General features: G+C 42.7%; 1 protein-coding gene across 1 annotated transcript in view; it reads right to left on the reverse strand.

Annotated features, from left to right (window-relative positions):
• osbpl8 (oxysterol binding protein-like 8) overlaps window positions 1-10,939 on the reverse strand; it is a 275,193-nt gene that overhangs the window by 81,418 nt on the left and 182,836 nt on the right. Inside the window, exons 5-6 of the mRNA XM_083632091.1 lie at window positions 9,656-9,732; window positions 1,559-1,639 (exon numbers count right to left, since the gene is read on the reverse strand). Coding sequence (XP_083488217.1) covers window positions 1,559-1,639; window positions 9,656-9,732 — 158 coding nt within the window. The remainder of the gene's footprint in view (window positions 1-1,558; window positions 1,640-9,655; window positions 9,733-10,939) is intronic.

Raw genomic sequence — 10,939 nt, forward strand, 5'->3', positions numbered from 1 at the left:
ATGCACATGGCATCATGCCAACGTGATGACATCAACGTGTCCACCTGCTTCATTCTGATTGCTGAAACTGACTCGAGGCGCTAGACTCGCATACATAAATAGTCAGGGTTCCCACACATTTTCCTGGATACAATTTCAAGTGTTATATTATATAACACTACATTACACTAATTCATACACTTTCTGAAATATATGATATGTGATAGAGTGAGCTGATTCACTCTCTTTTCGTCTTTGTTTGTTATAATTATCAACTTGTCAACAATGTTATTGTATTGTGTTTTTATGTTATGTGTTTGGACCTCAGGAAGAGTAGTCTCACCTTGGTGCAGACTAATGGGGATCCACAATAAACAATAAACAATTTCAAAACTTTTCCATGACTTTATGTAATATAAAATACAAGAAGCACTAAAATCCATACATATTACACACTGATATGTTTTAGAGCTACATTACGTCAACAACTACAGAAAATAAATTTGCTGTTATGTTACATTACGTGGAGGTTATCCATGGAAGATTACTGTAACAATTAATTTAATTAGACAAAAACTTTCAAGGATTTTACTAATTCCATTACTTTTCTAGGCCTGAAAAATTAGATTTTTCCGGGTTTCCATGGCTGTGAAATGAATAGTATTGATGGTGCAGGGACAAGCTACAATGAAATAGATAGCCAGCTACATTTTTGCTTTTTTCCACATTGATCTACCTCTGCAGCACAGTCAGGGGGAAAATGTCAGTAAAAAGCTTGAATGGTGAACAGTAAAATGTGTAGTGTTCAGGGTGGGAATCACACAGAGGCCATGGCCTCCGTTGCCTCTCCCTCTGGCCACGATGCCCTGTGGGCCTCTAAGGCCACCTTGGCAGTGCCCTGCTACCAGCCTGCTACTGTCAGTTGCTTTAAAAGCATCAGTGGCCTTGCCATACCAGCCATACCAGCTCAGTGGCCTTGTGGTCTGAGTGTCTGCCCTGCGACTGGGAGGTCGTGAGTTCAATCCCCGGCCGAGTCATACCAAAGACTATACCGCTCCCCCAGGGGATGGGTCAAATGCGGAGAACAAATTTCACACATTGTGTGACAATCAGTGGGACTTTACCTTTACCAGTGGTCTCAGTTTAATGTACCCTCCCCTATGCAAAGGATGTGTCATTGGCTCATTTTAACACAGATTTTAGAAATATCGCTCTTCACGATGTCAATACAGCAATGGCCTTTTATGTCCTGTCCTGAGCTCGTTAAGACTGAGCGTCCGGGTGTGGAGGGCTTAAGCCCACCTGAGCTCGTTAAGACTGAGCGTCCGGGTGTGGAGGGCTTAAGCCCACCTGAGCTCGTTAAGACTGAGCGTCCGGGTGTGGAGGGCTTAAGCCCACCTGAGCTCGTTAAGACTGAGCGTCTGAGCTCGTTAAGACTGAGCGTCCGGGTGTGGAGGGTTTAAGACCACCTGAGCTCGTTAAGACTGAGCGTCCGGGTGTGGAGGGTTTAAGACCACCTGAGCTCGTTAAGACTGAGCGTCCGGGTGCGGAGGGCTTAAGACCACCTGAGCTTGTTTACCTTGAGCGACTCCTTCTTTGTGAGCTTCCCTCCAGATGTCGACACGTCCTTGTCCGAGCCATTGTACAGCTTTGTTTCAGACTGGGTAGACAGAGGGGGGAATAGGCAAAAGCTTTAAGTGCAGAAATTAGACAACCAGTTTAGAAAAAGGTATTTGTTCAAAATACACAGATGACAATGTGCTTTGCTTCCATGCCAGCAATCATTTCCATTAAAGTAGGTGACAAGTAGCCTGGGTAAACCCAGCCTCCACGTGACCTCTATCTATGCGCTCTGACTGAGAGCGCATAGATAGAGGTCACGTGGAGGCTGGGTTTACCCAGGCTAGGTGACAAGTTCATTCAAATGATGGAAATTGGTATTGGTAATTATCAATTATGGTTTAGTGTGATTTTAGTTAGTTTCCACAATAATTACAGTGATAATCTCGAAGATTTCAGTTTTGTTTTCTTGGGTGACACCTATGGCAATGAGTGGAAATTACAGGTGAGATCCAAACTGTGCATAATGCGACATTAGTCAGTTTGTTCGGCCATAGTAACCATCTGTAGAGACCGGGGGGAAAATTGCGTGTTATCCTACTTCACACAAGAGTTGTCGGGAACCTACAGTAACCTACAGAGTGAGTCTGTTGTGTTAGCTCCGCCCACCCTGTGAACCTACAGTAACCTACAGAGTGAGTCTATTGTGTTAGCTCCACCCACCCTGTGAACCTACAGTAACCTACAGAGGGAGTCTGTTGTGTTAGCTCCGCCCACCCTGTGAACCTACAGTAACCTACAGAGTGAGTCTATTGTGTTAGCTCCGCCCACCCTGTGAACCTACAGTAACCTACAGAGTGAGTCTGTTGTGTTAGCTCCGCCCACCTTGTGTCACCACAGACACCAAGTTCATAAATGCTGCAATACTGAAAATGCAAAGACTTCCATCAATGGGCCATAGGCTCAATCACCATTGTGTTAAGTCACTATCAGATAGATGACTTAACAGACCTTTATTTACATAAAAATCTTTGAGATTATCACGTTAAACATGGAATATTAGCTGTTTCACTTTGAGTGCCAGCTGTAGTTCGAGAGTTAAGATGCTAATATAATACATAGAAAGGGCAATACAATAATTGTGTTCCTCATATCATTGAGATGAAGAATTCTGATTAATAAGCATGATCAGAAAATAATAAGCATTCACATTTCAGCCAAAATCATACAGTCCTGAGTGGACATTTCATTTGATTTAATTCCTCACATCAGTCCCTGAAGTGTACAATTTCACAGTTATCCCTCAACTACGATCTTCCGATATCTGATTTATGTTGAAGTTTATGATGCAGACTGAGAGAAAGCGCTGCAGTGACACTGTCTGTTCATAATCATTTGTCTTTTCATATCACTTTTTTGTTTTTCCTGTTTTCAGGCTTCATTACTTCTTCATTACTGGAAGAAGCCTAGAGGGTGCAAAACATATAGTTCTGCATGAGACAGCTATTCATTACAAAAACGAAAACATGCTCGTTAACTGACATAATTACAAATTGATTTTCTTTCTTTCTACATTTCATTAATCATCCTTTAACCTTGAGGGGGTGCGGGGACAAAAATCTCCTCTACCTCTCACCTTGTCTCATTTATTGACATTATATTACATGACATTTACATGAGGACATTTAGCAGACACAAAACAACTTACAGTGGAGACCACATTGCACTCATATGTGGAAGGGGTATGTAGCAATGGAATTTGGTGGATTTTTTAAAAATCACACATTGCTGCATTTAGACTAGTTTTTGTAACCAGCAGGGGGCACTGTTCCATTTCACCGAACTCCCTCTTGTGATGTCACAGGGATGCAAACTAGTCACCTTTTAGGTGACACTCACCTTTTTCATCCCAATATAGGAGGATTTCTGAGTGGTTTTATGTCTGTCCTGGCATCTGTCACCTTTTTTCACTCTCCATGACTTTGCATCCCTGTGTCAGCCCCAGCAGAACATTCTCCTCTTGTGATGTCACTCCTGTTGTGATGTCACACGCCCATTTATAAAACGCCACCTTTTCCTCCATATTTATACCCTGGGGGGCCTGTGATTGTTTTTCTTTTCGTACTAATCATGAGCCCAAAATGTCAATTCAGATTTTTTTCTAAACCTGTACCACGCTCTATAAGGCCAATTAATCAATTGTCGATTACTCATTAACATCCCTACTTCAAAGGCCCACAGGCAGTGATGGAGGGAGCACCAGGGCAGATGATAACAAGCACTGAAGCTTAAGTCTCATCTTTCAAATCCTTCTTCTCTATTCAGAGCCCTGTATAGTTTCCTTTTGCTGAGACTGCACTGATTCCTGGAAAAATCGTTGGTAATGTGGGTTCAATGTTGCAAGTGTTCCTCAGCTTTTACTGCAGTTCTGAGATGGAGAATCAAAAGATGAATTGAAGTCCCCAGATAAGAATTAATCAAACCCTTGCTTTGGTTGATGGCTTTGAAGATGCTAGCTGCCTCAAAGGGGCTTCTGGACGTCTGAACCAGTTAACATTTTAAGCAATCTCTGAAATTAATATCCTGTCCTACTTGTGTGTGATAAGGAATGGAGGTGGTGTTGTGCAGGTGGGCGTTAACCACTTTTCAGAGTTGTGTTCCAGACGTAGATATCATCTATGGCTGGCTACTGCGTATGGCTGGGCGATTAATCTAATTTTAATCATGATTACGATTTGGGCTGTCCACGATTATGAAAACAAGATAATCGACATACAACAATTTTGCGGCTCTTGTCATTCTCGTTCTGTCTTGTGTTGTAAATCAAGCGCACCCCTTCCTTTGCTCGGCCCCTCCCCCAAAGCCCAAAGCCCAAAGCATTTCAGCTCGAGTTGTGAATGCCTGTCATGTGAAGAGCCACGGCACGTTTCTCCTCGCCGGCTATTTCCTTGGTAGCACAAGAATAAGATGACAGAAGTCACAGAAAGAGAGCCGCTGGTCGAGAAGAGGTAAAACAACGTATGTGGGGTGGAAACACTATGGTTTCGCCGAGTTTAAAGGTCCTTGCACATCAAGAGCGATGCGAATATACAGCACGGAATTGCGATGCGAGTTTTGACCCACCTGTCAATCACAGCCACAGACTTGGAACAAACAGTGCAAGATATGCGCGGTCGTGGCTGCACCCCGCAACACGACCTCTCCCTCTTTGTTTAATCACTTGAAATCCACTCACAAAGTGGTCTAAGACCAAGCAATAACGCTAAACGAACAAAAAGACAAAGCCCCATCTAGTTACTGCCACCGCATACAGTCATGGATTCAGGACACTCTTTACAATGCAACCGCATATTCAACAGCTAACGAGCTCACAGATAAACATTAACAATAGCCTATTATGAACCTAAACGACGTAAGTCGCTTTGGATAAAAGCATCTGCCAAATGAGTAATTTAATGTAATGTAAACGAACGTTACTAGCGTTCTCATTTGGTTAGTTTTGAGGTTTAAGGACTACTAGTTCAGATGTTTACCAACATATTGAATGTAGATTAATAGTTGAGTTGGTTGTGGCAGTTCACTGCAACATAGTAGGCCTACATAATACTATTTATTTTATTTTTATTTTAGTTTTTATTTTATTTCTAAATCTTTGCACTTTTATTATTTCTTTTCACTTATTTATTTATTTTCAATTATATCTAAAATCCAAAGACATCCAATGTTAAAAAGAAAAGCTAGTGTAAATGTTCAATAAATTCATGATGTTCTCAATGTCAATGAGTAATCGTGTTAAATAATCGTGATCTCAATATCAATCAAAAATAATCGTGATTATGATTTTTGCCATAATCGAGCAGCCCTACTACTGCGAGACTAAGTCCATGCTGACAATGCATGTTGTCCCAAGTGCAACAAGCGTTTGCTTGTAAGCACACGACCACTGGAAACTGTAGTTTGCGAGCGACTTGGAGATACTAGGGCCTTGGGTGGTTAAGATCCATTTGCACGGGCGCAAGCTCACGACGGACAATTGTGTTCATACATACATGATACACCCCATCTGAGTTACGTCTGGACTTCTTCAGGAGATGTGAAAAGCAGGTAAACCACTGTGGGATTAGTGCAGGGGTCAGCAACCTGTGGCACGGGTGCCACCTCTGGCACGCGAAGGGTTAACCACTGGCCATTTGGATGTGCGATTCCTTCATCTGGGTGTGGCACACTGAGTGAAAATGGCACTTCATATGAAAAAGGTTGCCGAACCCTGGATTAGTGAGAACGTTGCTAAAGGAGGAGAGAGCTATGAGTGCTGGAGCAGAATTAGTGTAATCAGCCACTGCAATGAAGACCAATAGCAAAATTAACCCATTTGAAAATTAGATTGTTGGTTGGATATTCAACAGATATTCACAGTGAATGGCTTGAAGCCAAGGTTAGAGTCTGCCACAGTCCGTGTGACGTAAATGTTGTCATCAGCGGGTGATTAAACTATTGATTGTCTAAATAAAAAGGCTAAAGTGATTGATTTCTATATCAGACGGATACATATAGGCTCTGTGCGGGCATCGGTGTACCTCCTTTACTTGTGAGCGCGGACATGTCCACATGGTCTGGAAAACCAAAACAGACGCTGAATCTGAAGACAGCTGTTTTGCACCGCGGTGAAGTTAGTTTTAGGTTGGACATTCAACAGACATTCACTGTGGATGTCTGTCGAATATCCAAGCTAAAACTAGCTTCATTTTTGCTGCTCTCAAATGGATTAATTTTAGTATATTCATTGCAGTGGCTGATTAGTGATTACCCACTGTACATTTAAACTACACTAGTTCTGCTCAAGCACTGCAGGCAGAGCAAGCAGTGCTCTGTGGACTACTGTATAACCAAGGCTTAAGACAGATAGACCACAGTGCTCTGTGGACTACTGTATAACCAAGACTTAAGACAGATAGACCACAGTGCTCTGTGGACTACTGTATAACCAAGACTTAAGACAGATAGACCACAGTGCTCTGTGGACTACTGTATAACCAAGGCTTAAGACGGATAGACCACAGTGCTCTGTGGACTACTGTATAACCAAGACTTAAGACAGATAGACCACAGTGCTCTGTGGACTACTGTATAACCAAGGCTTAAGACGGATAGTCCACAGTGCTCTGTGGACTACTGTATAACCAAGGCTTAAGACGGATAGACCACAGTGCTCTGTGGACTACTGTATAACCAAGACTTAAGACAGATAGACCACAGTGCTCTGTGGACTACTGTATAACCAAGGCTTAAGACAGATAGTCCACAGTGCTCTGTGGACTACTGTATAACCAAGACTTAAGACAGATAGACCACAGTGCTCTGTGGACTACTGTATAACCAAGACTTAAGACAGATAGACCACAGTGCTCTGTGGACTACTGTATAACCAAGACTTAAGACAGATAGACCACAGTGCTCTGTGGACTACTGTATAACCAAGACTTAAGACAGATAGACCACAGTGCTCTGTGGACTACTGTATAACCAAGACTTAAGACAGATAGACCACAGTGCTCTGTGGACTACTGTATAACCAAGACTTAAGACAGATAGACCACAGTGCTCTGTGGACTACTGTATAACCAAGACTTAAGACAGATAGACCACAGTGCTCTGTGGACTACTGTATAACCAAGGCTTAAGACGGATAGACCACAGTGCTCTGTGGACTACTGTATAACCAAGACTTAAGACAGATAGACCACAGTGCTCTGTGGACTACTGTATAACCAAGACTTAAGACAGATAGACCACAGTGCTCTGTGGACTACTGTATAACCAAGACTTAAGACAGATAGACCACAGTGCTCTGTGGACTACTGTATAACCAAGGCTTAAGACGGATAGACCACAGTGCTCTGTGGACTACTGTATAACCAAGACTTAAGACAGATAGACCACAGTGCTCTGTGGACTACTGTATAACCAAGACTTAAGACAGATAGACCACAGTGCTCTGTGGACTACTGTATAACCAAGACTTAAGACAGATAGACCACAGCGCTCTGTGGGCCACTTGGGAGAAGAGTTTGTTTCTTGGTTGGTAAATGTGTGATGTGTGACTCATCTGAATGCCTGAGACAAGGCCAGGAGAGAGAGGTGAGATGTGCACTAACTCCCTTATTCTCTAGTCCAGTGGTTCCCAACCTACGGTACGCGTACCGTAGGTGGTACTTGCGACCCCTGCTGGTGGTACTTGGAAGGCTCTGTGAAAATTCAAAAAAAAAAAAAAAAATTTTTTTTTTTTTTTTTTTTTTTTTTTAGTTTTTGTGCAAAATCCATGGTGGTCATTAGTAGTAGTTTTCAAACATGTGGAAGTGAAATAATAATAATAATTATTAATATTATTGGCAGTGTTTCTCAAGGTAGGTGGTACTTGCGCCCCCCCTGCTGGTGGTACTTGATCCCTGGAATCCCAATGTTTAAATTATGAAGTGGATCAAAACGGGAGGGAATCGTAAAAGAGCTGTAGTAGAGGAGAGCAGCAACGATGAAGCACAAGGAGGTGAAGACAGCAGTCAACCCAGCACAAGTGCAGCTGCTGCAGGTTGCACATAGGCTGCAGGTTGGAATAAATTTGCCTCCTGCGTGAACTGTGCATAGCTGAATACAGGCCCGTAGCTACCATTGAGGACACCGAGGTCATGACCTCGGTATTTTCCACACCAATTTTTTTTTTTTTTTTTTTTTTTTTAAATAGCCCTGGTCCCCAGATCTATTAATCTGTCATTGATGTTTTAATGCGACAGTTGATCGGAAATGCAACAATTTGCTTCCTCTCTGTGTGCTATAGAAGAGAGATAACTCACAACATTCAGATTTTGCATTGAGGCTAGATTGGGGCTAGACTTTGGGGACAGTTCTATTGAAGTGAATGGGTAAGTAACTCCCCTGTAAGTGATGTTTGTGTAGATGGGCCATTGTATTTAATTGAGCAGTATTCTGCCATGTGACCTGTATGCAGAATATAAATTATATCATATGGGGAGACATTTATTTTTTGTATCATTTTAAAGCAACAGCACAGTAAAGAGGATATTAATCTAACATGATGTATGTAGTTCTTTATAGATCTAGCCTCTTCATTTTGCTCTCAAAGTGCACCAGATTGAAGCATTTTACTTTAAAATGGACAAAATTTTCTATCCGGGGGTGCACAGCCCCCCCTGGTCCCCCCACGCCGCGCTAAAATGACCTCGGTATTTCTCAAACTCTGGCTACGGGCCTGGCTGAATAGACTGTATTTTAACGTCGGTCATATGGTGGTACTTGGAGAGCCAACTACTTTCTCAGGTGGTACTTGGTGTAAAAAGGTTGGGAACCACTGCTCTAGTCTCATTACAGCACACAATCCCCAGAAACCCCAACTCCCACCCACCCTCTGAGTGCTTTCTCCTTTACCTTGCTCTGCCACCCACCCTCTGAGGGCTTTCTCCTTTACCTTGCTCTGCCACCCACCCTCTGAGGGCTTTCTCCTTTACCTTGCTCTGCCACCCACCCTCTGAGGGTTTTCTCCTTTACCTTGCTCTGCCACCCACTCTCTGAGGGCTTTCTCCTTTACCTTGCTCTGCCACCCACCCTCTAAGTGCTTTCTCCTTTACCTTGCTCTGCCACCCACCCTCTGAGGGTTTTCTCCTTTACCTTGCTCTGCCACCCACCCTCTAAGTGCTTTCTCCTTTACCTTGCTCTGCCACCCACCCTCTGAGGGTTTTCTCCTTTACCTTGCTCTGCCACCCACCCTCTGAGTGCTTTCTCCTTTACCTTGCTCTGCCACCCACCCTCTGAGTGCTTTCTCCTTTACCTTGCTCTGCCACCCACCCTCTAAGTGCTTTCTCCTTTACCTTGTTCTGCCACCCACCCTCTGAGTGCTTTCTCCTTTACCTTGTTCTGCCACCCACCCTCTGAGTGCTTTCTCCTTTACCTTGCTCTGCCACCCACCCTCTAAGTGCTTTCTCCTTTACCTTGCTCTGCCACCCACCCTCTGAGTGCTTTCTCCTTTACCTTGTTCTGCCACCCACCCTCTGAGTGCTTTCTCCTTTACCTTGCTCTGCCACCCTCTGAGTGCTTTCTCCTTTACCTTGCTCTTGGATATGGAATGTGTGGCGTCCTCTTTTAAAGGTAGTGGCAGGAGGTCCTCTTTCCCTCTCTCGAAACCTGCAAGCAAAATACAAGAGCATAAGGAAATGCTTGGAACAACAACAAGCTTAGCAAAATACACAGCTGTGCAAATACAAATGTAAACATAACAAAATCACAAATGGTCAAATACCTCAATATACAAAAAAAAAACATTTTTTTTTTTTTTTATAAATAATCATCGGTAATGTGGATATAATGACTAGGTAAAGGCAAATAATAGAACAGCTAGAACAGTGTGGTAAGCTCAGAAAATCACATTGCTTTACTGTAGGCCAGCCTTTAAAGACACTTATGCCATATCACAATATTATGATATCCAAAATCTAAGAGGCCATTTACACCTGGCATTAACATGTGTTTTCTGTCATCAGATTGCAATCAGATTGTGCTTGATCACTTAAAAGTACAAGTGTAACCTCCCCAAAGACACATTGAAGATGGATTGCAATCTGATCGGCCAAACCGCCTCCGGAGGTGGTCAGGGATGCATTGTGACCACAATTAAATGAACACAAATGTAAATGCAATGTCAGGGATGCATTGTGACCACAATTAAATGAACACAAATGTAAATGCAATGTGTCCTCTCAATCTGGATACAGCAACTGTATGCGGATTGAGAGGACACCCATTTTGGGTGATCAAATTGCCATCAGATTACAATCTGATCACCCAAAACGCATGTTAACGCCAGGTGTAAATAAAATCAGGCTAATGTGGTCAAGCACAATCTGATTGCAATCTGATGGCAGAAAACGCATGTTAATGCCAGGTGTAAATGGCCTCTGAGACGATATCTAGTTTCATATCACAATATCGATCAAATTTGCTCTGCCCTAGTCCCTGCATATTGTACAAATACTTTTTTTCCTTTTATCTCCCAGCAACCCATTTCATCCGTTATTCCAGTACTGATGCAGAGTAGGCTTGGGCGGTATTAAGTTATGACCGTATAACGGAGTATTTAGAAATACCAATGATATGATTTTCAATAACGCCCAAACCGTTTTCCATCTTCTTTTTTTCAGCCAAAATAGTCGCAAGTGTCCTTGGGCTTAGCCTAAATGATTTGTATTCATTTATTTTTATTTCATTTTTCTTCGCCATTTGTAGGCTACTTTTTTTCCACCTTATTAATTGATAGGCAAGCATAATCCATTACAAGCAACACTATATTGTTTAAGACCACTTTGAACTCAACGTGTTGTTGTTGTTGCCTTTA

The sequence above is a fragment of the Poromitra crassiceps genome (assembly GCF_964638095.1).
Source record: "Poromitra crassiceps genome assembly, chromosome: 2".
NCBI classification, from domain to species: Eukaryota; Metazoa; Chordata; class Actinopteri; order Beryciformes; family Melamphaidae; genus Poromitra; species Poromitra crassiceps.